The sequence below is a fragment of the Salminus brasiliensis genome, chromosome 15 (assembly GCF_030463535.1).
Source record: "Salminus brasiliensis chromosome 15, fSalBra1.hap2, whole genome shotgun sequence".
Classification (NCBI taxonomy): domain Eukaryota; kingdom Metazoa; phylum Chordata; class Actinopteri; order Characiformes; family Bryconidae; genus Salminus; species Salminus brasiliensis.
The window spans coordinates 33688347-33716180 of NC_132892.1; the positions used below are offsets into that span (position 1 = coordinate 33688347).

General features: G+C 37.8%; 2 protein-coding genes and 1 long non-coding RNA gene across 10 annotated transcripts; all 3 read left to right on the top strand.

The window, feature by feature from the left end:
* Window positions 1-4254: 4254 nt before the first annotated feature.
* Window positions 4255-11409, top strand: LOC140536011 (polymeric immunoglobulin receptor-like). 2 transcript variants are annotated; one of them, XM_072657618.1, is made up of 9 exons: window positions 4255-4391; window positions 4474-4797; window positions 5245-5586; window positions 6661-6738; window positions 6938-6979; window positions 8908-9012; window positions 9088-9137; window positions 9226-9258; window positions 9371-11409. In XM_072657618.1, exons 1-9 carry the CDS (start codon window positions 4346-4348, stop codon window positions 9527-9529), a joined length of 1179 nt encoding a protein of 392 aa, XP_072513719.1. In that variant the 5' UTR covers window positions 4255-4345; the 3' UTR covers window positions 9530-11409. The 2 variants fall into 2 exon arrangements, with proteins under 2 accessions (XP_072513719.1, XP_072513720.1); XM_072657619.1 differs by lacking the exons at window positions 6661-6738; window positions 6938-6979.
* Window positions 11410-18852: 7443 nt separating this feature from the next.
* Window positions 18853-20052, top strand: LOC140536020 (uncharacterized). Its single transcript, XR_011977575.1, has 2 exons — window positions 18853-19764; window positions 19871-20052. It is a non-coding gene; the product is annotated as an uncharacterized lncRNA (long non-coding RNA).
* Window positions 20053-21831: 1779 nt separating this feature from the next.
* On the top strand, window positions 21832-27715 carry LOC140535401 (polymeric immunoglobulin receptor-like). 7 transcript variants are annotated; one of them, XR_011977537.1, is made up of 7 exons: window positions 21832-21991; window positions 22086-22409; window positions 22850-23191; window positions 24262-24339; window positions 25912-25961; window positions 26132-27427; window positions 27534-27579. XR_011977537.1 is itself a non-coding variant. In XM_072656742.1 (7 exons), exons 1-7 carry the CDS (start codon window positions 21985-21987, stop codon window positions 27642-27644), a joined length of 966 nt encoding a protein of 321 aa, XP_072512843.1. In that variant the 5' UTR covers window positions 21832-21984; the 3' UTR covers window positions 27645-27715. The 7 variants fall into 7 exon arrangements, 6 of the variants coding, with proteins under 6 accessions (XP_072512843.1, XP_072512846.1, XP_072512844.1 ...); XM_072656742.1 differs by having other exon boundaries at window positions 27374-27427; window positions 27534-27715; XM_072656745.1 differs by having other exon boundaries at window positions 26132-27715.
* Window positions 27716-27834: the final 119 nt, after the last annotated feature.

The following is a 27834-nucleotide window of genomic DNA, read 5'->3' on the forward strand; positions in this document are numbered from 1 at the left end:
TGAGACAACAATTACACAATTGTGATTATGTTAACATCACAGTTTTTATCACTGCTTTCTGTTCCGCTGCAGGATAAAACAGCTAAACAAGTCAATATTTAAATGAGGTTGTTTTTTTTCACTCGTTTCTATAACAAATACATTGACTAGCCCCTGCTGGCTGTTATTTCTTAATTAAAGTTACTGCAAGGGACCTTTCAGTAGTCACAGGATATTGGTATGGACATGTCCCTACTCAATTATATGACCTTGCTCATTCGTATCAGGTCAATCCAAGGACATAGCAAACTTAGCAAAGAATGATTCAACTAAACAGAACATAGGCCACCACTGCTCCTGTTGTCATGGTTTGGTGACCGTTTAGGCCGCGTTGCTATGCACTGTGGTTTGGTGAGTGTGAAGTATTTCCCTTTTCCATCTGCAGAGTGCCTCTTTAATAAGCTCACTAGAGGGCAAGTCTACTTTTTGCAACTGAGTGTTAAATTCTTTACTAAAATGTTCAAAATCAAAGGTCTTAGGTGATTTTTTTTTTACACTCATTGTTTGTGTGGTAATGTTTTGGCTGATCAGTGTGTATGTCAAGTGTAACTGAATTATATTTTTGACACAAGCATCTATATACAACAGACAGACTGCATTTAGAGAAATGTAATAATGTTTTATATTCTTATTAGCTGTTCTGGAGAGGAACATTTAGAAATTTCAGAGAATACCACACTGTATTCAAATATCCCTCTAGTGGATATAATGTAAAAACCTGTACATGTACAGAACCACACATACATTCAAACTAAACTAAAGTCATGAAAGAGAACTCTGTTTATGCAAATCTTTGGACTTTAGTTGGATGAGAAATTGTCAGTGATAAATTGGACACTGAATCTGTAAATATAATACTGTAAAAAAAAATACTGTAAAACCTCTTTCTGTCAGATTGAGATTAATGGTCTAGTCTCTACATTTTCTTTAGACCTTCTCATTTACATCACTGGAGGATTGGTCATCATGTTGATTGCTTATCTGGTTGCAAAAGCAGCACTTTACAAGCACAAGAAAGTGTATAATATAATACAATTTATCTGGAGGTGGGTGTCTTATGATCACTGCTACTTTATCTCCCTTTATCTCCCTCTATCTCCCTGTCCAAATCCCTGACTTTTCATTATTGCTATTTCCTTCATAGTGATACTGATGCAAGTTCCTCCTTCGGATGACTGCATCTACCAGGGGATCGATGAACAACAGCAGGGGCCTACTGATTTAACCTTGTACTGCACTACTACCCTACCTTAGCAAAGCCCAAACAATTCATCCACTCTACTGGTTATTCCACATAGATTATCTATCAGTAAAGCCAAAACTACCAACCAGCATCTTTCACAGTGTTAACTACACCCTGCCTCAACCCACATCATATAAATCCATTTGTGAGTTAGATGAGGCATGATTGGGAGAGGAAATGGTGAAACTGGGCAGGTGAGTGTTTGTTTTTCCAGAAATTAAATAAAAAAACCCTGATCTACTAATTGATGATCCTGTGGTAGCTCAGTGGTTAGAGCACTGTTCAGGACAGGGTTATGGAGTTAATATCCAGGTTTGCTAAGCTGTCACAGTTGGGTGTAAAAAGACTGTAATCAGGAATTGTTCTTAAAGAGAAGCCTAATTAGGTCTTCATTGCTACATGTGTGCCACTGCAAGTCATACTGAAATCTTGGCCTTATTACCTTGTTGTTACCCTGATAGTCTGACTATTAGTTCAGTAATGTTGGCTGTGTTTGTGGAAGTGGGAGTGGGATCTGGTGCATCAGAAGAGTACTGCCCAAGTGTGCATCTGAAAAACACTGGAGTAGATTCTACTTTACTGTCATATTTCAGACAGGCCAAACAGAAAGTTGTTTATATTTTCATTTACTTTAAGGGGTCTTAAAATGCAGGCCTATTTTCTCACGTTTAATGTGCAAAGTGTACATTTAAATTAGTACATTTTCTTTTCTTTATTTTAACTTAATATTTTATTTTGTGCAACATAATTAACTTCATGTGTACGATAAACATATTAAAAACCTTTTATGAATTGCCTTTTTTAATATTTCTGAATGTATTAACCACATTATAGCTTTGTGCTAAGTAGAGACATGCTATTTGACCATGCATCACAGATCATAAAAATGATATACAAAATGTGTTTATTTATTTTGCAAATGTGTGCACTTGAGACAAGGGAATCAATAGGCATACCTTTAATTACACTTGAAAACATCTGCAGTCCATGGTTTAACATAATATATAAAAAAGTGCTGTTTTAAAGATATCAAAAATATCATAATTACTAGAGCTGTTTGCATTTTGCAGCACAAATATCAAGATTTGCTGAATATTCTGTAATTTTATTGATTTATCTATTTTCATGACATTTGTTAATGTGTGACACTCCGTCCAGCCACCAGAGGTCCCTGTCCACAGAATTCCCCAGCAACGGCATCAGTCACTTACACCTGACCGTAATATCCTAATCAGTCTCTCACTCTCTTTGAGAAGCATTGCCAGTTTTCCTTGCTGCAATACTAATTGGTCTCAATTGTGTTGATTTGTTGTCTTGTTATTTAGATCCCTGCCTGCCTTGTGACCTTGGATGTTTGGACCGTGTTTTTGGGCTATTTTGCTTTGGATTTATTGTTGCTCCTTTTGGCCTCTGACCCCTTTTTGCCCTGCCTTTGACAACATTTACTTGGATTGTGATTTTGTGTAACTTTGCATGTGTTATTAAACCTGCTTATAGATTCTACAAACCTGCCTGGGTCTGCATTGTTACAACATTAATCCCATACGTTAAAGCAAAACATAATTAAGAAAGATCTCTATTTAAATGTGTAAGTTGGATCTAAATTGTGGAAACCACATTGAGAACAGTTTTTAGGTCCGCAGGCTAGATCAAATCAAATCACTTTAGCGGTCACATCACATTGCACAGGTTTAAGGGCGAGTGGAAAACTTGGGTGCATCGCCCCTTACTGTAGTACAAAAAAAGAACACATATTTACACAACAGATATACTGCATATTTATACATGTACATGTACTATACATGTACACTATTTACAATATTACAATATTTGCAAAAGACCCTGATTGGGTGTGAGTTCAGGTGTAATGTGGGTGGGGAAAAGCCTTTGTGGGTGCAGTGTGACTGTGCATAGGGTTTCCAGTCATATGTGCAGGGTGCAGAGTGTGTTAGTATGAGGAGGAGGTGTGATTAAGTCCACAGTCTATAAGCTATTGTTCATTCAGCAGCCTAATTGCTTGAGGAAAAATCAGGTCGGCACCCCACTGACTGTTTACCACTGCTGGTCCCCCTTTTGGACCACCCAGATTAATGTCATGTGTACAAGATCTAAATAGTACTTGATCTCATTAAGATTTTAAAAGCAAATAAATGCTTTTTATTTCAGGAATTAAACTAAAACTAATCTAACAAACTGAGAGAAAATAATAATGACAAGGTTTGATATGAAATGATTCATTTGAAAATGCTGCTGAAACTGAACATTCGGTATTAAACCAGTTCATGAATATTAAATAAGAAAAGTAAGAAAAAAGGGAAATCAGTAAAGTGGTCTGTTGGTGGAAAATGAGGGACGAAAGGTGAAATTTTGTCACACACTGCTTTACCACCACGAGCTGTACAGAAAACACAGAGCAATATTTCAATGTACAGGCAGGTTTACCATAAGTCGGCCAAGAGTGGTTCAATATCAAGGACAACAGAAGAATAATAATTGTGTTTATGTGTGAAGGAAGCGGAAGATATATGTTCCCATGTCAACATTAGAGCTACATTAAAGAGACCAGATAAAAATACTAATTAATACTACAGGACTGTTTTCCTGTATGTGTGGCACTCTAGATGGCAGTAGAGATGAACTACTAAAAGAGGGAAGTCAAGCAGAGAACAGTACATGCAGTATACAGTACAGTACAGTATACAGTAAAAGTCTAGGAGCAGTGTGTAGTAAAATAGTAGTTCTGAAAAACAGTGATGGGTCAAAGGATGAGAAACAGAGTGAAGACTTCATGATCATTTGATCAACTGTGTAGAGAAAGTATGTTAAAGGTTACAGCAACTGACTGATTACTGTTGCTGTAACTAGTTCACAACATGGTGAGCAAAGAGATCTCTCTCTGTGCAAAAGGGAAATGGGCGTCCTCATGATTCTGCTTAGCTGAACCACAAGCTGATAAACAGACTAAAACTTACCACAGACCCACAAGCAGAGAAAGAGAAATGGTCAACTAAACTGCTAACAGTCTTTTGATGTTGGTCTGGATAAAATGCACTTCAAACTAACATGACTGTGAAGATCCTCCTCTTCTTCACATTCTATCTGATGTCAGGTAAGAAATTTCATATCTAAATAATCAGCTCAATCAGCATCAAATGAACATTTTACTTAGATGGACATTTGGTCTATTTTAGTAGGTGGTGGGGCCTCCAGGGAAGTGGCAGGATATCCAGGAGGAGGAGTTCTCATCAAGTGTAAATATGAGAGAAGCTGCACATCAAACCCAAAATACTTCTGTAAGAGTTCATGGACAACATGTGGTGATCAGATCAAGACAGGAGTTAGTAATGAGAGGAAAAATACAGGAAGATTCTCACTGTTTGATAACACCAGAGCTGCAGAGTTCTGGGTGTTGATCAGAGATCTCACTGTGGAGGACTCTGGAACGTACCAGTGTGCAGTTGATATTGAATGGAACAAAGACCTCTACACACCAGTGGAACTGAAGATAAAGGAAGGTGAGTATCTCCCACCACTGCACATGTTCATCGTCCCAAACTTCCAGCATCATTAACACTGACTATGCTGTTTGCAGATCTGATATATCTCTTATTTCCCTTTAGTTTCCCCAGACTTCAGATCTTATTAGCACTGTGTCTAGTTTTCATTACTAAAGTAAATGTTTATCTATTTTTAGAGACTCTGAACATCAGCTTCCCTTTCATAAATGTGTCAGCCAGTAATGCACACCTATACACATGCTCCCTGCTTCTACCTTCTATTCTTCACAATGATCTGAATATACTCTTGATGAAGGGTCTGACCTGCAGAGAAGTGACATTATATGAAACGGGAGGATTCATAACCAAAAGCAGATGTGACTGTTCTTTTAGGAGTGTTCTGACTTCTGAATAAACTATGTGGGGTAGTGTAAGCTTCATCATCTGACTGTTTATGATTGACAGATCTAGACCAAAAGAAGAGCATCACTGTGAATGGTCATGTAGGAGAAAGTGTGAGGGCCAGCTGCAAATACCCACGATCCTCTAGCAGTAAGCCCAGGTTTCTCTGCAGGAGAGTGGGCTCTGCTGACTGTAATTATAAAGCATCTGTTAAAGAGAGCAGAAGATGGATAAAGGAGGGGAAATTCTCGCTGTATGATGACCGAGCACAGCAGACCTTCACTGTGTCCATCGACAACCTGACCAATGAGGATTCTGGTGAATACTGGTGTGGAGCTGAATCAGACTGGGAATCTGATCATGGCTACAAGGTTTATATCACACAGATCAAGCTCACAGTTACTGGTGAGTAGAGCTTGGTTTGATGATGGTTTATGCTTTCACACAGTTTCTATTGATTATGTTTATAATCTGGAGGAATCATGTTGACTGCACTGTAAGTGAGATTACGTCTGTCAATTACAAGGAAACTATAACGTCAGTGTACCACTATAGGGTAACTGGTAACATATTACTGGATATGGATGCATTCAGCTCCGTGGCCTCTAGTTTTTCCAATGGGCAGTTTTTTGTCTATAAATGGTTTACATGAGGGAGTGAATTAACACTCAATTACTGATTCAACTTTCTGGGGAGAAGTTCTCAGAAATTTTCCCTGAAACTGTTTTGCTAGGTGGTTCCTATGATGTTGTTACAATATATTTTAAGTTGGTGCTATAGTGTTCCTGGGTAGTTGCTACAGTATTCCAAGTTGTTGCTGTTGTTGCTTAGTGGTTTCTAGGCTGTCGCTAGGTGGTTTCTATGCAGTTGCTATGGTATTCCAAGTCAATGCTATTGTGTTGCATTGCTGTGCAATGTAAAATGGCATTGATATAAAACTGGGTTCAACATCTCAAGTCAACATCTTTTGGTAATAAACTAATCCACCTCTGAGAGATAATTTTGCTGGTGGTTGATTTTGTGTTGTATAGTGGTTCTTGTGGTATCCCAGGTGGTTGCAATGAAGTGGTTGCTAGGGTGTTTCTGTAATGTTCCTAGGTAGTTCATGTGGTGTACCAGGTCATTGCTATGGTGTTGCTAGGTGGTTGCTATGCTATTTTAGGTTGTTATCGTGATGCTGCTTTGTAGTTTGCTAGAATGTGCTATGTAGTTGCTATGTGCCACCATATTAAACTGGACACCCTGCAAGCTAGTATCACCTCCTGCAGGAGAAACATCACAGTGCAGGGAGTTTTAAACATGCTACATGTCTTCATGCTTTCTATAAATGGTTCATAAAAAAAGGGGGGGGGGGCAATAGAGCAGCAGGGCCCTCAAGAATACAGCTATTGAAGCTGATGGAAAACCGATATTTTTTATATTTTTCTTGCTTAAAGTGGAACATTTATCTGCATTTCCATTCATGTGCTCCAAACCCAGCTGCTGTCCCCCACTCAACATTCTCTCCTTCATCAGTGCAGACACAACCCACACACCTACCTAATTTTTCAGCTATAGGTATGTGCTGTCTGTTAATCTCTGTCCTTACATGTGTGTCCATCACATCATCCATCAGAAAATCCATACACTCTTCTCACTACTCATTCAGTCATCTTCTTAATTTGTATCATTGCTGTTCACAGAGTTTTAGCTTATATATATGCATCTTACAACCATTTCTAAGTATACGGGTTCATCCACACTTCTTCCCAAACAGCTCCCAGATCAGTGCATCCTGAACCCACACATCAACTAACTAGTAAGTCCTTCACTTTTTGAAAGCACATAATCACATATTTGTTGGTGCTAGAGTTCACAGGGGAACTATACTAGCTTACATCCATGGGGAATTCATAAACGTCTGGCTTCTTCCTATCCACTATAACAAATATACATTTTTTAACCATTAAATATATAATTGCTATATTAAGGCATTAGTGTTCGAGCCATATGGTACACAGCATCCCACAGGGGATAGGATTCATTATTTGTGTAGAGAGAAAAAGTGTCATTACTTTAATAGAGGAGGTAGATCTGCATTTAGTGAGGGAGGTGGGTGGGTTTTGCTTATGGCCCCAGGAAAGCTAGGTTGTAGTGAAGCACAGGTTGTGGTGAACTATAATAAGACAATACAATGATGTATTAATGATGGTATTTTCAAAAAAGACATACAGAGTGCATGAATGAGGTATGCATGAGTGTACATGTGGTAGTACAACCTGATTTGCAAGGGCATAGGTGGAGGCAATGTTGCAATGTTATAAACGTGGTATGTCACAGGAAGACAGAGACATTTTCATTTATAATAGATTTCAGACTGCAATTTGATGTCACCTTTAGCCTTTATTAATAAATGTGGTAGCCAACACCCTCACAAAGTTGTTTTCTGTCAGTATGTTCCAGAGACAACAATTACACAATTGTGATTATATTAGCAAACGGCATCAGTTTTCATCACTGCTTTCTGTTCTACTGCATGATAGAACATCTAAGCAAGTAAACAAGTAAACAATGTTGTTTTGGTCACCTGATAAAATAACACAACGATGCTGCTGCATAGGAACAGACAGCAAACACATCCACAGCTTTGAGTTTTATTATTAACAGTATTGTTGAGGCACTACCAAATTCTTTGACTTGATGTAAAGTAGCTCCTAATGTCCACATTTCTTTTACTGGCTACCTTCTTTACTGAGCATATCACCAAATTAGGCTAATCACCACACACACACACAAACAAACAAACAAACAAACAAACATTTAGGGTTGTAACTACAATAGCCTGTAATAGCCCACAGAATTCCTCATTTAAAAATAAATGCACTGTTCTTTACTGAACCGATACAAGGTGTGATGTGAGCACACAGCTGCTGGAGAGTGAAATCCAGTTGACAGAGCTTTAATATCTCACAACTACAGCTTCTCACACTTTAACAAGAAACAGCAAGACCATTCCTGTTAGTGATGAGTCAGAGAGGCGGGACTGTTAATCGTTTCTATAACAAATACATTGACTAGCCACTGATGGGCTGATCTAATTATTTGACTAAACAGAACATAGGCCACCACTGCTCTGCTGTTGTCATGGTTTGGTGACCATTTAGGTCATGTTGCTATGCACTGTGGTTTGGTGAGTGTAAAGTATTTCCCTTTTCAGTCTGCAGAGTGCCTCTTTAATATTCCCACTAGAAGGCAAGTCTACTTGTTGACAGTGAGGGTTAAATTCTACTAAAATGTTCAAGACCTCCAATACAGAATTCCCTTTTAAATGATTGTGATCCAATTATTAAAACAAATAAATAAACAAACATGGACCAGCTTAAAAAACTCCATGCCTTTTTTTTCTTTCTCTATATCATTGCTTCCTGTCTGCAGGCATTTATAATCCATGCATGACCTTGAGCTCCAGAATTAAACAAAACAGTTTCTCTCTCTCTCTCTCTCTCTCTCTCTCTCGCTCTGTTATACTTCCTGGTGCATTATAATTATCTTGCACTTTAGTGTACACCGACATTACTTTACACCAATTACAGCCAAAACATTTATTTAGATGATAAATTGTCATTATTGATCTGAGCCATATTTCTAAAATCAACCACTAAATCATTGCAATAGGATGATGAAAAAACTGTCGAATCTCTTTCTGTCAGATTGAATTTACTGGTCCAATCTCTAATATTTCTTTAGACCTTCTCATTTACATCACTGGAGGATTGGTCATCATGGTGATCACTCTTCTGGTTGCAATGACAGCATTTTACAAGCACAAGAAGAATGCCAAAAAGTCAAAAGGTAACAAATCAGAACACACAAAAACACAAACAGCATATGCCTAATAATAATACAATTTATCTGGATGTTTTGCAGCCCCAGTTGAGATGACCCCTCTAAACATAATGCCAACCAACCCTAGAGAGGTAGGGGTCTTATGATTAGTGCTACTTTATCTCCCTCTAGTGGACAGTACTGGGGACTAAATGTTGTAATGTATCTTTTCTCTTGCAGAACATTTCTAAATCCACTGAAATCCCATCTGCAGTAAGTAGATATGATTTAGGAATGGATACAGTACAGATGGTAGTTTTACATATAGTTTAATTATATTGCCATTTTCTTCAATTATATCATACTGATTCAAGTTCTTCTTTAGGATGACTGCATCTACCAGGAGATCGATGAACAGCAGGGGCCTGCTATGGAGTCCACAGTCAACACAATCTACTCTACAGCTGAGGGACCCACTGATCCATCAGTCTATTCCACTATTGATGAATCTACTGACAACCGTATACTACTCAGCCCACCTTAGCAAAGCAGAACAACTCACCCATTCTACTGGTTACTCCACATAGATCATCTATCAGTAAACCCAAAACTTCCAACCAGTATCTTTCACAGTTTCAATTACACCCTCATCAAGAACCTCTGATGTACTTATTGGCCATTCTGGGGTGGCTCAGTGATCAGAGCACTGGACTGTTGATGACAAGGTTATGGAGTAAATGCCCAGGTTTGCTAAACCGTTACTGTTGGCCCTTAACCCTCTTTGTTCCCTGGATGTTAAAGCGAAGGCTGTCCACTGCTCTGGGTACATGTGCTCACGGTATCACTGTGTGCATGTTTGTGTTCACTGCATGGAATGTGGTTGTCATTGTGGCTTACCTTCATCTATGAAACCTGAAAAAGAAAACATGAAAATGTAGCAAACTCTTTCTGAATATTTCCTGTTGTTTGCAAACTGGTTTGCACTGCTGTCCCAGACATATTGGCTGGTAGAATAAAAATGTAGGCAAAAAGGCTGGACTCAGGAATTGTTGAACTTCTCAAGGAGAAGCCTAATTAAGTCTTCATTACTACCCTGTGTGCAATCTCAAAGCAAGTGAAATCCTGCCTTTGTTACCTTGTTGTTACTTTGATATCTAGCTATGAGTTCAGTATTGTTGACCATTTGTGTTGCACATACATTATTGTAGAAGCACTGTACAGTTTATTTCATTGTTAAGCTAAAACGGAGTGAAATCTGCTGGGTTAGAAAAGAGCTGTTTTGAGTTGTCCAAGTTGAGTTGTCTGGAAAACACCTGATTAGATTCTACTTCGAGAGGTCAAACAAAATGCAGGCCCATTGTCTTATGTTTAAGCATAACGTCTTGTTAATTTGTGTTTGTTTAATTAATTTATTTGTGTGTTTACATAATCTCCTTACTTTGTGAAACATTTTGAAAGTTTTTTTTTTATAAATTGTGTTAATGTTGGAATTAATACAGTTTTAAGTTCTAAGTGGTCATTTTGATGCTGTTTGGTGTTGCTATAGTGCTGCTAGGCAGTAGCATTCTCATGTCCTTCAATTATGTGATATAGAAATATACTCCACGATCAATGAAACCACTGAATTAACCACATTAACCACCTTCCTTAGCAAAGCCTAAACAACTCACCCACCCTAATGGTTTCTCCACATTATCAGTAGAGCCTAATCCAGGGGTTATCCCGGGTAGGAGTCAACAACAACAACAACAACAACAACAACCCAGTACCTGTGTCCTATGTTGAATTAGGAAACCTGATGAATACATAGCAATTTATGAAAGTAAACAAATCTGATATTTTAGAACTTCTGGTTCTAGTTCAAGTTTTACATTTCATATACTGGATACTGAGATCAAATAACATGTGAGCATGTTTGGCTACTCAAAATCCAGTCATCATTACTGCATGCTGTGTCACCACAAGACATAATGAACCCAAGACTTAATGAATCTTTAATTGAAAGTCTGGATTGGACTTGTTACCTTGATATCTGGCTATTAGCTCAGACTTCTCGACTACCTTTGTTATTCAAACATGATTTTGGAATCACTGAACAGTTTTTACTAGTTTTGGTTTTGATCATGAGGTGTTAGATTTTAAAGAAATGTTTAGAGAAATTAGCTGAATAAATTGAATCTGGTGAGATTGTGTTCAGAGTTATGAATGCAGGCCCAGAACATTTTCTTACGTTCACTGAAAGTGTACATTTCTTTTGATGGGTATCTGTGTCCTGTTCAATGTAATATTTTATTTTGTGCATCATATTTTAATTCCTGTGAAACTAACATTGATAAAGTCTTTAATGAATTGTGTTTATCTGGTAATTAATCAAATCTAAGTTTCAAAAGCTTTATTATGAAAATATATACTATTATTGACAATGTGTAATACTTCTCAAAAAATAAATATATAATGAAAATGTTGATACACGTGTTTATTGATTTTGCAAATGTATGCAGTAGAAGAACATATATAAATATAAACATTTATAAAATTTTATTTATCAAAAAGTGCTGTTTTTAAAACTACTACTCAATTATTATTCATAAATACCATAACTGACTTAGCTCTGACCATCAAGCTGAGAAAATAACACATCTATTTTTTTTTTTACGATAAACACACTATAAGTCATACTGGAGAACATCTGCAGTGCAATGTAATATATTTATCAAAAAGTGCTGTTTTTAAACTTTTATAATTATTTAAAAATACCTTACCTGATCATATATGCAATGACGTTTTTAGGGTTAGATGACTTACAACATTTCTGAAACTTTGTGTGAAAACTAATACATTTTACAGCAACCACCCCATATCATATTTACACTGAGAAAACTAATTCATACTACACTACTGCTTTTCCAGTGTGTGCTGCACTCTAGATGGCAGTAGAGATGTACTGGTTCAGATCAATACACGAGTGACATCATTGTAATGGTGGGTTACTACCTACCTAATAGGACTGAGATCAGAGCTTTGTAATGGCCACTCCAAAACATTTTCTTTGTTATCCTTACGCCACTTTGTAACCTGTTTGGCAGTTTGCTTTGGGTCATTGTCCATTTGGAAGACCCATTTGAGCCCAATCTTTTACTTCCTGGCTGATGTCTTGAGATGTTGCTTCAGGATTTTCACATAATGTTCTTTCCTCATGATGCCATCTATTTTGTGAAGTGCACCAGTCCCTCCTGCAGCAAAACAACCCCTCAACATGATGCTGCCACCCATGTTTCACAGTTGGGATGGTGTTCTCAGGCTTCCAAGTTCCCCTCTTTTTCCTCCAAACATAACAATGGTCATTATGGCCAAACAGTTAAATTTTAGTTTTGTCAGACCACAGGACATCTCTCCAAAAATTTATCTGGCTTTTTTTTGTTATTTCTTTTGGAGTAATGGCTTCTTCCTGGCAGAGTGGCCTTTCAGCCCATGTGGATACAGTCCTCGTTTCAATGTGGATAATGACCCACTCTTACCAGCTTCAGCCAGCATCTTCACAAGGTCTTTTGCTTTTGTTCTTGGACTGATAGGCTTATTTCAGACCAAAGCACATTCATCTCTGGGACACAGAACCTGTCTCCTTCCTGAGTGGTATGAAGGCTGGACATTCCCATCTTGTTTGTACTTCTGTATAATTGTTTGTACAGATGAACGAGGCACCTTCAGGCAGTGAGGAATTTATCACCCTTCATCCAGATCTAATACATAAACTATCATACACAAATATTGTATGATTCATAAACATAAATAATGTTTTTTTTATTTTAATCCAAATCATTGTTTATCATTAAAGAGAAATCACAGCAACCAGTAACTTTATCCAATTCATCAACGTCAAACAAAACTTCACAGAAAACAAAAGCTATCACATCTTCAACATCTAAAACCATCACGAATGCATCACTTAGAACAGAAACACCTACAGGTAAAACACACACTGCACAACTCCTGATACTCGGTAATTCAAGATCCAGGTATTCAGCTATGGCCATTTTATGCAGTTTACTACCAATAAAACCAACCACACCTCTATCCCTCCATCCATACAAGCTAAATTAATCCCTGACAGAGGCAACTGCACTTTAATTGCATTTCTCAGCAATTTGAACCCAGTAATTAAGCTTGTCCTCATTTATTTGCTTTACAAACTATTTGCCTCCAAAAAACATCAAACTAAAGATGGGAATGTTCAGATCTAAGAGAAAATATACATGAAGCACATGCTTTTGTTAACAATACATACCAGGAAAAACTGTAATCTGTAAATTATACATTCATTACAGGACAAGATCAACCAGTAAGGTCATCAATCTCACCACCAAGAACCTCAAATCCACTTAGCACAGAAGTCACCTCCTCCTCAACGTCTAAAAGTACAGTAACCTCTTCATTTAACTGACACTGAAAATGTTTTTTATAGTATATAGAATGGTAAATTAATATAACTCTTAATGTGCTACAAAGAGTTATTTGAGTAAGGCTACGAGGAACCATTTTTGTGAAAATGTATATGAAGAACCATAAAATTACATTGGTTTCTTTAAACTTGTAAATGGTGCTCCATTCAGAAACAGTTCTTCACAGAACTAAAACTGGTTCTTCTACAGCATTACTCAAAGAATCCTTTGCATTACCTTCATTCAAATATACCATGTGTTTCCTTTAGCTCCAGATGTTCTTCCACAGTCCTCAACACCTATCAGTTTACAGACCACAAAAGCAATAACACTCTCAACTTCTAAAACCACATTGTCTTCCTCCTCTGCTGCAGGTGATTATAGAGAATACACACACACACACACACACACACACACACACACACACACACACACACACACACACACACCTCAATGAATCAAAAAGGGTCACTCTCATTGTCAGATACAATTCTGTATGTTCAGGGGTAGCACATCCAGCTTCCTCTGTGATCACCATCCTGGCTGTGATTCTGATGCTGGTTCTGATTGGACTCTTATTCTTCACAGTCACTCTCATAAAGAGAAGGAACACTCAAGGTACCACCAAACCTATAAACATAACAGACACACCCATGCATACTAGTTTACACACATGGCAGGGACAGTGGTGTTTCACTATATGCGTAGTGCTTAGAGCAATGGCTGCAGGTCAGAGGGCTGTGGGTTCAATACCCATGTCTGCTAAACTGCCACTGTTGGGCTCTTTAGCAAGGCTCTTATCCTCTTTCTAGCTTGTCTAGTAGAGGAGATTTGCTGATAGAATTGGACTCTCTGAAGCAGATAAACATGAACCTACTGGCACAATGCCTAATGCCAGGTGTGGGCTACAGAGGTATAAAATCCCCTCAGCATTGAGCTGTAGAGATGGGGAATGATGGAGCTTCATTTAAATACTTTTGGGATGAGCTGGAGAGTTGCATTCAGCAAACAACTAATTAGGAGGTGTCCCAATACTTTTCATACAGTTCATATAGTGTATAATGACTGGCCCTAGTAGAGAAATACTACAATACTATATTAAAGTACAAAAGTAGAAATACTGTTAGCATGTGTTTCCTCTGAGACACGTGATCATAGACTCACTGCTTATATGGCTATGTCACTAACAAACAGTAGACTTTACTTGGGCCACCCTTGTCTGCTTAATCTTCAAGATGTTTGCTCATGTTAGAAGCTTTAGCTGTTGGTGCAGAAAATAGTTCACTAGGCCCCAGTGGACAATGATGTACATATGCTGCCACTTGCTGGCTGTACATGAAAAGGATAGCTAGAGTAAGACCAGACTGGGAACATGTTCTCAAATGAATCTCACAACCTGCTTATTTCTTTTTGAAATCACTGATGTCATTAATATCATATTTATACATCACATACATCAGTGTTTTAATGTTAGGAAATTGTTTTTGCTTAGATCCAGCATCAACCCAGGACCAGTCCATCAGAGACTCTTTAAACAACTCCAAGGTGAGTCATGACCTGGAGTGGCTGACTTCACATGTATTGGAGGAGGCATGAGCTTGTCCACACTTTCCTATTGTCAGGAGCAAAGAAAGTGATAGTGGAGTCCTAGTGAGTGGGAGGGTTTATTGGTTCAACTAAATTGGAGAGAAAATTTGGTTTAAACAAAAACACTAGTAAAATGTCCAAACCTCTCTAACCGATTGATGATCCAAACAATGTGTTTATTGATTTTCTAAAACTTCTGTTCTCAGATTTCCCATACAGTCTGTGACTATGAGGAGATTAAAGACCCCAGATGTCTTCCTGCCTCAGAAACTGGAGGTTCCACTGTCTACTCTACTGTCCACCTGCCCACAGACCCCTTAAATACTACTCAAACTGTGTATGACCATGTTCAGCTGCCCACAAGCCCCTGTAATGTTTCAAATCCTGTTTATTCTACACTGCCCCAGCATTCCTCTGTGAAATCTGCTGAAGATCCAGCTTACGCCACTGTCAATTTCTGCAAGAATGATGCTGTTACAACAGCAACAACCAACAAGGAGGACTCATGTGACTATGCTACTGTCAAACATGTTAGCGGAAGTGGCTAGGTTAGCATATAGCCTTTTTATTCAGGTCCATTTCCACCAAAATCAGAGCTGAGTGTTCAGTTTCACACACACAAGCTTTTATTCAGAAGAGTGTAAATGTGTGTTTTGATTTAGATGGGTAAATATTGTGGATGACTTTGGATGTGGTGAAAACTGTTCTGTCTGTCGACACAAATCACTGCTGTTGAGAACCATGTATCTCCATTTTTGCTGTTTTTCACTGATTAACACAATGGAAATCTGGCTATTTACATTTTGTCAAACTTTCAGGAACAATTGACCAATAGAAACACTCCAAAATTACTTGGAATAAAGTATATTCACATTAACTTCCATTTAGAGTTAATAGGAATTTTTACTTCTCCAGTAAAGTGGATGTTTTGGAGAGGTTTTTTTTTTGTCACAGCAACAATGTGCTCTTCTTTGTTTGCTATGTTGTTATATAAGTGTAGGCATATTTTTGTGTTATATATTTTAACGTAGCTGAAAATGAAAAAAAAAAAAAAGTATTCTTAATTGTATTCCTATGAACAATTAAATCATATAAGTGTTTATAGTGTTTTTCAAACATTTCCCTAGTGAGTCAATGTGGACAAATAAGTTTAGAGCTGTTTTCACAATTGTATTCTTATATGGACATAACTTAGGGCATTTCTCTCTCATACTGTAGAACATCTTCTTGTTGTAACAATGTTTCCTATAGATGGCAGTAAATGTACCTCACCTCAGACCAAAACACAACTGGGGACAAAATACTAACTATGGGTACCACTTTATAATAAGACTGTCTTTATAAAGGAGTTATGAACAATGTTAGCAATTAACAATGTTATTCACGTGGTCAAACACATTAGTGAGCAGGATCAAGGATCAAGATAGTTGTAAAAGTCAAAAGGGCTGCACTGTTGGAGAGAGCATGAGGGGTCCCTCATGTTTACTATACCAGAGTGTTTTAAAATAACAGCTATTAAGATAAAAAAAAGATCAAACTAATGAAATCAATGGATACCATCATTGCATCCAGGATGACTTTAGTAATTAAAATGTTCACTGTGAGCTAAATATCACATTTATGTTACATATGTTTCTGCTTATTTGTGTGTTTAAAGCACATATGAATGCAGTATATTAAAAAAGCTATTAGAAATGTATGTAGAGTGATTTTTAGAGTGTTTTAGAGTATACAGAGCTAGAAAGTTCTAAAAATACAGGCTGTGGTTTTCGTTCTAGAGTAGTGGAAATAGTGGTTCATTATGTTACATTATCACATTATTTTAAGTGTCTACATGATCAGACTGGGAATCTGATCATGGATACAAAGTTTATACCACACAGATCAAGCTCACAGTTACTGGTGAGTAGATCTTTCAGGATTCATTATTTGTGTGTAGAGAGAAAAGGTGTCATATTACTTATGTAGAGGAGGTAGATAGAGGTAGATATACCTAATAGAGGAGGTAGATTTGCATTTAGTGATGGAGGTGGGGCAGGTTTTGCTTATGGCCCCAGGAAAGCCAAGTTGTAGTGAAGCACAGGTTGTAGTGACCTATAATAAGACAAGATAAAGTAATAATGAAGGTATTTTTAAAAAAAGAGTGGATAAATGAGGTATGGGTGAGTGTAAATACAACCTTTGTACAACCTTTATTTATAGTTATGGTGGCCAACACACTCGTACAGTTTTTGTTTCTGTCAGTATGTTTGTGAGACAACAATTAAACAATTGTGATTATGTTAACATCACAGTTTTTATCACTGCTTTCTGTTCTGCTGCAGGATAAAACAGCTAAACAAGTAAATATTTAAATGAGGTTGTTTTTTTTCACTCGTTTCTATAACAAATATATTGACTAGCCCCTGCTGGCTGTTATTTCTTAATTAAAGTTACTGCAAGGGACCTTTCAGTAGTCACAGGATATTGGTATGGACATGTCCCTACTCAATTATAGGACCTTGCTCATTCGTATCAGGTCAATCCAAGGACATAGCAAACTTAGCAAAGAATGATTCAACTAAACAGAACATAGGCCACCACTGCTCCTGTTGTCATGGTTTGGTGACCGTTTAGGCCGCGTTGCTATGCACTGTGGTTTGGTGAGTGTGAAGTATTTCCCTTTTCCATCTGCAGAGTGCCTCTTTAATAAGCTCACTAGAGGGCAAGTCTACTTTTTGCAACTGAGTGTTAAATTATTTACTAAAATGTTCAAAATCAAAAGTCTTAGGTGATTTTTTTTTTACACTCATTGTTTGTGTGGTAATGTTTTGGCTGATCAGTGTGTATGTCAAGTGTAACTGAATTATATTTTTGACACAAGCATCTATATACAACAGACAGACTGCATTTAGAGAAATGTAATAATGTTTTATATTCTTATTAGCTGTTCTGGACAGAAACATTTAGAAATTTCAGAGAATACCACACTGTATTCAAATATCCCTCTAGTGGATATAATGTAAAAACCTGTACATGTACAGAACCACACATACATTCAAACTAAACTAAAGTCATGAAAGAGAACTCTGTTTATGCAAATCTTTGGACTTTAGTTGGATGAGAAATTGTCAGTGATAAATTGGACACTGAATCATTGTAATAGACAGATGAAAAATACTGTAAAACCTCTTTCTGTCAGATTGAGATTAATGGTCTAGTCTCTACATTTTCTTTAGACCTTCTCATTTACATCACTGGAGGATTGGTCATCATGTTGATTGCTTATCTGGTTGCAAAAGCAGCACTTTACAAGCACAAGAAAGTGTATAATATAATACAATTTATCTGGAGGTGGGTGTCTTATGATCACTGCTACTTTATCTCCCTTTATCTCCCTCTATCTCCCTGTCCAAATCCCTGACTTTTCATTATTGCTATTTCCTTCATAGTGATACTGATGCAAGTTCCTCCTTCGGATGACTGCATCTACCAGGGGATCGATGAACAACAGCAGGGGCCTACTGATTTAACCTTGTACTGCACTACTACCCTACCTTAGCAAAGCCCAAACAATTCATCCACTCTACTGGTTATTCCACATAGATTATCTATCAGTAAAGCCAAAACTACCAACCAGCATCTTTCACAGTGTTAACTACACCCTGCCTCAACCCACATCATATAAATCCATTTGTGAGTTAGATGAGGCATGATTGGGAGAGGAAATGGTGAAACTGGGCAGGTGAGTGTTTGTTTTTCCAGAAATTAAATAAAAAAACCCTGATCTACTAATTGATGATCCTGTGGTAGCTCAGTGGTTAGAGCACTGTTCAGGACAGGGTTATGGAGTTAATACCCAGGTTTGCTAAGCTGTCACAGTTGGGTGTAAAAAGACTGTAATCAGGAATTGTTCTTAAAGAGAAGCCTAATTAGGTCTTCATTGCTACATGTGTGCCACTGCAAGTCATACTGAAATCTTGGCTTTATTACCTTGTTGTTACCCTGATAGTCTGACTATTAGTTCAGTAATGTTGGCTGTGTTTGTGGAAGTGGGAGTGGGATCTGGTGCATCAGAAGAGTACTGCCCAAGTGTGCATCTGAAAAACACTGGAGTAGATTCTACTTTACTGTCATATTTCAGACAGGCCAAACAGAAAGTTGTTTATATTTTCATTTACTTTAAGGGGTCTTAAAATGCAGGCCTATTTTCTCACGTTTAATGTGCAAAGTGTACATTTAAATTAGTACATTTTCTTTTCTTTATTTTAACTTAATATTTTATTTTGTGCAACATAATTAACTTCATGTGTACGATAAACATATTAAAAACCTTTTATGAATTGCCTTTTTTAATATTTCTGAATGTATTAACCACATTATAGCTTTGTGCTAAGTAGAGACATGCTATTTGACCATGCATCACAGATCATAAAAATGATATACAAAATGTGTTTATTTATTTATTTTGCAAATGTGTGCACTTGAGACAAGGGAATCAATAGGCATACCTTTAATTACACTTGAAAACATCTGCAGTCCATGGTTTAACATAATATATAAAAAAGTGCTGTTTTAAAGATATCATAAATATCATAATTACTAGAGCTGTTTGCATTTTCCAGCACAAATATCAAGATTTGCTGAATATTCTGTAATTTTATTGATTTATCTATTTTCATGACATTTGTTAATGTGTGATACTCCGTCCAACCACCAGAGGTCCCTGTCCACAGAATTCCCCAGCAACGGCATCAATCACTTACACCTGACCGTAATATCCTAATCAGTCTCTCACTCTCTTTGAGAAGCATTGCCAGTTTTCCTTGCTGCAATACTAATTGGTCTCAATTGTGTTGATTTGTTGTCTTGTTATTTAGATCCCTGCCTGCCTTGTGACCTTGGATGTTTGGACCGTGTTTTGGGGCTATTTTGCTTTGGATTTATTGTTGCTCCTTTTGGCCTCTGACCCCTTTTTGCCCTGCCTTTGACAACATTTACTTGGATTGTGATTTTGTGTAACTTTGCATGTGTTATTAAACCTGCTTATAGATTCTACAAACCTGCCTGGGTCTGCATTGTTACAACATTAATCCCATACGTTAAAGCAAAACATAATTAAGAAAGATCTCTATTTAAATGTGTAAGTTGGATCTAAATTGTGGAAACCACATTGAGAACAGTTTTTAGGTCCAAGGGCTAGATCAAATCAAATCACGAGTGGAAAACTTGGGTGCATCGCCACTCACTGTAGTACAAAAAAACAAAAAAAACAAAAACATTTACACATTAACTTGTACTATACATGTACACTATTTACAATATTACAATATTTGCAAAAGACCCTGGTTGGGTGTGAGTTCAGGTGTAATGTGGGTGGGGAAAAGCCTTTGTGGGTGCCGTGTGACTGTGCATAGGGTTCCAGTCATATGCACAGGGTGCAGAGTGTGTTAGTATGAGGAGGAGGTGTGATTAAGTCCACAGTCTATAAGCTATTGTTCATTCAGCAGCCTAATTGCTTGAAGAAAAAAATCAGGTCGGCACCCCACTGACTGTTTACCACTGCTGGTCCCCCTTTTGGAGCACCCAGATTAATGTCATGTGTACAAGATCTAAATAGTACTTGATCTCATTAAGATTTTAAAAGTAAATAAATGCTTTTTATTTCAGGAATTAAACTAAAACTAATCTAACAAACTGAGAGAAAATAATAATGACAACGTTTGATATGAAATGATTCATTTGAAAATGCTGCTGAAACTGAACATTCGGTATTAAACCAGTTCATGAATATTAAATAAGAAAAGTAAGAAAAAAGGGAAATCAGTAAAGTGGTCTGTTGGTGGAAAATGAGGGACGAAAGGTGAAATTTTGTCACACACTGCTTTACCACCACGAGCTGTACAGAAAACACAGAGCAATATTTCAATGTACAGGCAGGTTTACCATAAGTGGGCCAAAAGTGGTTCAATATCAAGGACAACAGAAGAATAATAATTGTGTTTATGTGTGAAGGAAGCGGAAGATATATGTTCCCATGTCAACATTAGAGCTACATTAAAAAGACCAGATACAAATACTACTTAATACTACAGGACTACTACTTAATACTTGACTGCTTCACCCCAAGTGTGTGAAGGAGCGGTATCGCAGGTCCTTCCTTCCTGCTGCCGTCAGACTACACAACCAACACTGCTCCCAGCGGACCACATACACACACACTTAACTTAACTACACACACATGTTCATGTTCAGGGAATACTATGTGCAATATCCCATCCCCATGTGCAATTAAGAGTCTTTTGCTGTAGATAATATTGTTTATTGCTTTTTTAATTCTTATTTATATTGTGTATATAGTGTAAATTATTTATCCAAATTTTTGTAACTGAGTGTCCTGCTATCCCTTTCTGCTGCTACACTGTGAATTTCCCCACTGCGGGACTAATAAAGGACTATCTTATCTTATCTTATCTCTCTTAGGACTGTTTTCCTGTATGTGTGGCACTCTAGATGGCAGTAGAGATGAATTACTAAAAAAGGGAAGTCAAGCAGAGAACAGTACATGCAGTATACAGTACAGTACAGTATACAGTAAAAGTCTAGGAGCAGTGTGTAGTAAAATAGTAGTTCTGAAAAACAGTGATGGGTCGAAGGATGAGAAACAGAGTGAAGACTTCATGATCATTTGATCTACTGTGTAGAGAAAGTATGTTAAAGGTTACAGCAACTGACTGATTACTGTTGCTGTAACTAGTTCACAACATGGTAAGCAAAGAGATCTCTCTCTGTGCAAAAGGGAAATGGGCGTCCTCATGATTCTGCTTAGCTGAACCACAAGCTGATGAACAGACTAAAACTTACCACAGACCCACAAGCAGAGAAAGAGAAATGGTCAACTAAACTGCTAACAGTCTTTTGATGTTGATCTGGAGAAAATACACTTCTAACTAATACGACTGTGAAGATCCTCCTCTTTATCCCCTTCTATCTGATGTCAGGTAAGGAACTTCATATCTAAATAATTAGCTCAATCAGCATCAAATTAACATTTTACTTTTTATTTTACTAAAACAGACATTTGGTCTCTTTTAGTAAGTGGAGGGGCCTCCAGGGAAGTGACAGGATATCCAGGAGGAGGAGTTCTCATCAAGTGTAAATATGAGAGAAGCTACACATCAAATAAAAAGCACTTCTGTAAGAGTTCATGGACAAACTGTCCTGATCAGATCAAGACAGGAGTTAGTAATGAGTGGAAAAATACAGGAAGATTCTCACTGTTTGATAACTCCAGCGCTGCAGAGTTCTGGGTGTTGATCAGAGAGATCACTGTGGAGGACTCTGGAACGTACCAGTGTGTAGTTGATATTGAATGGAACAAAGACCTCTACACACCAGTGGAACTGAAGATACAGGAAGGTGAGTATCTCCCACCACTGCACATGTTCATCGTCCCAAACTTCCAGCATCATTAACACTGACTATGCTGTTTGCAGATCTGATATATCTCTTATTTCCCTTTAGTTTTCCCAGACTTCAGATCTTATTAGCACTGTGTCTAGTTTTCATTACTAAAGTAAATGTTTATCTATTTTTAGAAACTCTGAACATCAGCTTCCCTTTCATAAAGGCAGTAATGCACACCTATACACATGCTCCCTGCTTCTACCTTCAATTCTTCACAATGAGCTGAACATACTCTTGATGAAGGGTCTGACCTCCAGAGAAGTGACATTATATGAAACGGGAGGATTCATAACCAAAAGCAGATGTGACTGTTCTTTTAGGAGTGTTCTGACTTCTGAATAAACTATGTGGGGTAGTGTAAGCTTCATCGTCTGACTGTTTATGATTGACAGATCTAGACCAAGAGAAGAGCATCACTTTGAATAGTCATGTAGGAGGAAGTGTGAACATCAGCTGCAAATACCCACAATCCTCCAGCAGTAAGCCCAGGTTTCTCTGCAGGAGAGTGGGCTCTGCTGACTGTAATTATAAAGCATCTGTTAAAGAGAGCAGAAGATGGATAAAGGAGGGGAAATTCTCTCTGTATGATGACCGAGCACGGCAGACCTTCACTGTGTCCATCAACAACATGACCAATGAGGATTCTGGTGAATACTGGTGTGGAGCTGAATCAGACTGGGAATCTGATCATGGATACAAGGTTTATATCACACAGATCAAGCTCACAGTCACTGGTGAGTAGAGCTTGGTTTGATGATGGTTTATGCTTTCACACAGTTTCTATTGATTATGTTTATAATCTGGAGGAATCATATTGACTGCACTGTAAGTGAGATTACGTCTGTCAATTACAAGGAAACTATAACGTCAGTGTACCACTATAGGGTAACTGGTAACAAATGGATGCATTCAGCTCTGTGGCCTCTAGTTTTTCGAATGGGCAGTTTTTTGTCTATAAATGGTTTACATGAGGGAGTGAATTAACACTCAATTACTGATTCAACTTTCTGGGGAGAATTTCTCTGAAATTTTCCCTGAAACTGTTTTGCTAGGTGGTTCCTATGATGTTGCTACATTATATTCCAAGTTGGTGCTATAGTGTTCCTGGGTAGTTGCTACAGTATTCCAAGTTGTTGCTGTTGTTGCTTAGTGGTTTCTAGGCTGTCGCTAGGTGGTTTCTATGCAGTTGCTATGGTATTCCAAGTCAATGCTATTGTGTTGCATTGCTGTGCAATGTAAAATGGCATTGATATAAAACTGGGTTCAACATCTCAAGTCAACATCTTTTGGTAATAAACTAATCCACCTCTGAGAGATAATTTTGCTGGTGGTTGATTTTGTGTTGTATAGTGGTTCTTGTGGTATCCCAGGTGGTTGCAATGATGTTGCTAAGTGGTTGCTAGGGTGTTTCTGTAATGTTCCTAGGTAGTTCATGTGGTGTACCAGGTCATTGCTATGGTGTTGCTAGGTGGTTGCTATGCTATTTTAGGTTGTTATCGTGATGCTGCTTTGTAGTTTGCTAGAATGTGCTATGTAGTTGCTATGTGCCACCATATTAAACTGGACACCCTGCAAGCTAGTATCACCTCCTGCAGGAGAAACATCACAGTGCAGGGAGTTTTAAACATGCTACATGTCTTCATGCTTCCTATAAATGGTTCATAAAAAGGGGGGGGGGGCAATAGAGCAGCAGGGCCCTCGAGAATACAGCTATTGAAGCTGATGGAAAACCGATATTCTTTATATTTTTCTTGCTTAAAGTGGAACATTTATCTGCATTTCCATTCATGTGCTCCAAACCCAGCTGCTGTCCCCCACTCCACATTCTCTCCTTCATCAGTGCAGACACAATCCACACACCTACCTAATTTTTCATCTACAGGTATGTGCTGTCTGTTAATCTCTGTCCTTACATGTGTATCCATCACAACATCCATCAGAAAATCCATACACTCTTCTCACTACTCATTGTCATCTTCTTAATTTGTATCATTGCTGTTCACAGAGTTTTAGCTTAGAATATATGCATCTTACAACCATCTCCAAGTATACGGGTTCATCCACACTTCTTCCCAAACAGCTCCCAGAACATCAGTGCATCCTGAACCCACACATCAACTAAAAGTCCTTCACTTTTTGAAAGCACATAATCACATATTTGTTGGTGCTAGAGTTCACAGGGGAACTATACTAGCTTACATCCATGGGGAATTCATAAATGGCTGGCTTCTTCCCATCCACTATAACAAATACACAATTTTTAACCATTAATTATATATTTGCTATATTAAGGTATTTGTGTTCGAGCCATATGGCACACAGCATCCTAAAGGGGTTAGGATTCATTATTTATGTGTAGAGAGAAAAAGTGTCATATAACTTTAATAGAGGAGGTAGATTTGCATTTAGTGAGGGAGGTGGGTGGGTTTTTCTTATGGCCCCAGAATAGCTAGGTTGTAGTGAAACACAGGTTGTAGTGAACTATAATAAGACAAGATATAACGATGTATTAATGATGGTATTTTCAAAAAAGACATACAGAGTGCATGAATGAGGTATGCATGAGTGGTATGTGTTTATGTGGTAGTACAACCTGATTTGCAAGGGCATAGGTGGGGGCAATGTTGCAAAGTTATAAATGTGGTTTATAGGAAGCTGAGACATTTTCATTTATAATAGATTTCAGACTGCAATTTGATGTCACCTTTAGCCTTTATTTATAAATGTGGTAGCCAACACCCTCACAAAGTTCTTTTCTGTCAGTATGTTCCAGAGACAACAATTACACAATTGTGATTATATTTTCATCACTGCTTTCTGTTCTACTGCATGATAGAACATCTAAAGGTAAAGGTATTTGTCACTGTACACTGTACAGCGAAATGTGTCCTCCGCATTTAACCCATCTGGTAGTGAACACACACTCACACACACACACATGTGTTAGGGGCAGTGAGTACACACACACACCCAGAGCGGTGGGCAGCCAACTCCAGCGCCCGGGGAGCAGAGAGGGTAAAGGGCCTTGCTCAAGGGCCCAACAGTGGCAGCTTGCCGAGCCCGGGAATCGAACCCACAACCCTGTTATCGACAGCCCGGATCTCTAACCGCTGAGCCACCACTGCCCCATAGTAATCTAAGCAAGTAAACAAGTAAACAAGGTTGTTTTGGTCACCTGATAAAATAACACACCAATGCTGCTGCATAGGAACAGACAGCAAACACATCCACAGCTTTGAGTTTTATTATTAACAGTATTGTTTTCTTTAGACCTTCTCATTTACATCACTAGAGGGTTGGTCATCATGTTTATTGCTTATCTGGTTGCAAAAGCAGCACTTTACAAGCACAAGAAAGTCAAATGATCAAACTGTATCAAATCTGAACACACACACAGGCAAACAGCAAACAGCACATGTCTAATTATAATACAATTTATCTGGATGTTTTGCAGCCCCAGTTGAGATGACTCCTCTAAACATAATGCCAACCAGCCCTAAAGAGGTGGGTGTCTTATGATCACTGCTACTTTATCTCCCTCTAGTGGACACTACTGGGCCTAAATGCTGTAATGTTCTCTTGTAGAACATTTCTAAATCCAGTGTCTAAATCCCCGACTTTTCATTATTGCTATTTCCTTCAATTATGTGATACTGATGCAAGTTCCTCCTTAGGATGACAGCATCTACCAGGGGATCGATGAACAACAGCAGGGGCCTACTGATTTAACCTTCTACTGCACTACTACCCTACCTTAGCAAAGCCCAAACAACTCATCCACTCTACTGGTTATTCCACATAGATTATCTATCAGTAAAGCCAAAACTACCAACCAGCAACTTTTACAGTGTTAACTACACCCTGCCTCAACCCACATCATATAAATCCATTTGTAAGTTAGATGAGGCATGATTGGGAGAAGAAATGGTAAAACTGGGCAGGTGAGTGTTTGTTGTTCCAGAAATGAAATCAAGAAACCCTGATCTACTAATTGATGATCCTGTGGTGGCTCAGTGGTTAGAGCACTGTTCAGGACAGGGTTATGGAGTTAATATCCAGGTTTGCTAAGCTGTCACAGTTGGGTGTAAAAAGACTGTAATCAGGAATTGTTCTTAAAGAGAAGCCTAATTAGGTCTTCATTGCTACATGTGTGCCACTGCAAGTCATACTGAAATCTTGGCCTTATTACCTTGTTGTTACCCTGATAGTCTGACTATTAGTTCAGTAATGTTGGCTGTGTTTGTGGAAGTGGGAGTGGGATCTGGTGCATCAGAAGAGTACTGCCCAAGTGTGCATCTGAAAAACACTGGAGTAGATTCTACTTTACTGTCATATTTCAGACAGGCCAAACAGAAAGTTGTTTATATTTTCATTTACTTTAAGGGGTCTTAAAATGCAGGCCTATTTTCTCACGTTTAATGTGCAAAGTGTACATTTAAATTAGTACATTTTCTTTTCTTTATTTTAACTTAATATTTTATTTTGTGCAACATAATTAACTTCATGTGTACGATAAACATATTAAAAACCTTTTATGAATTGCCTTTTTTAATATTTCTGAATGTATTAACCACATTATAGCTTTGTGCTAAGTAGAGACATGCTATTTGACCATGCATCACAGATCATAAAAATGATATACAAAATGTGTTTATTTATTTATTTTGCAAATGTGTGCACTTGAGACAAGGGAATCAATAGGCATACCTTTAATCACACTTGAAAACATCTGCAGTCCATGGTTTAACATAATATATAAAAAAGTGCTGTTTTAAAGATGTCATAAATATCATAATTACTAGAGCTGTTTGCATTTTCCAGCACAAATATCAAGATTTGCTGAATATTCTGTAATTTTATTGATTTATCTATTTTCATGACATTTGTTAATGTGTGATACTCCGTCCAGCCACCAGAGGTCCCTGTCCACAGAATTCCCCAGCAACGGCATCAATCACTTACACCTGACCGTAATATCCTAATCAGTCTCTCACTCTCTTTGAGAAGCATTGCCAGTTTTCCTTGCTGCAATACTAATTGGTCTCAATTGTGTTGATTTGTTGTCTTGTTATTTAGATCCCTGCCTGCCTTGTGACCTTGGATGTTTGGACCGTGTTTTTGGGCTATTTTGCTTTGGATTTATTGTTGCTCCTTTTGGCCTCTGACCCCTTTTTGCCCTGCCTTTGACAACATTTACTTGGATTGTGATTTTGTGTAACTTTGCATGTGTTATTAAACCTGCTTATAGATTCTACAAACCTGCCTGGGTCTGCATTGTTACAACATTAATTCCATACGTTAAAGCAAAACATAATTAAGAAAGATATCTATTTAAATGCGTAAATTGTGGAAACCACACTGAGAACAGTTTTTAGGT

What these genes read in the sequence shown, in the direction of transcription:
- LOC140535401 (XM_072656742.1), top strand. An exon ending in GGAACTGAAGATACAGGAAG is followed by an intron (nt 22,410 to 22,849) that starts GTGAGTATCTCC and finishes TATGATTGACAG; the next exon opens with ATCTAGACCAAGAGAAGAGC. An exon ending in TCAATCACTTACACCTGACC is followed by an intron (nt 27,428 to 27,533) that starts GTAATATCCTAA and finishes CTTGTTATTTAG; the next exon opens with ATCCCTGCCTGCCTTGTGAC.
- LOC140536011 (XM_072657618.1), top strand. Translation starts at nt 4,346, where the DNA reads ATGACTGTGAAGATCCTCCTCTTCTTCACATTCTATCTGATGTCAG. An exon ending in GATCAAGCTCACAGTTACTG is followed by an intron (nt 5,587 to 6,660) that starts GTGAGTAGAGCT and finishes CTCCAAACCCAG; the next exon opens with CTGCTGTCCCCCACTCAACA. An exon ending in ACCTAATTTTTCAGCTATAG is followed by an intron (nt 6,739 to 6,937) that starts GTATGTGCTGTC and finishes CTTCCCAAACAG; the next exon opens with CTCCCAGATCAGTGCATCCT.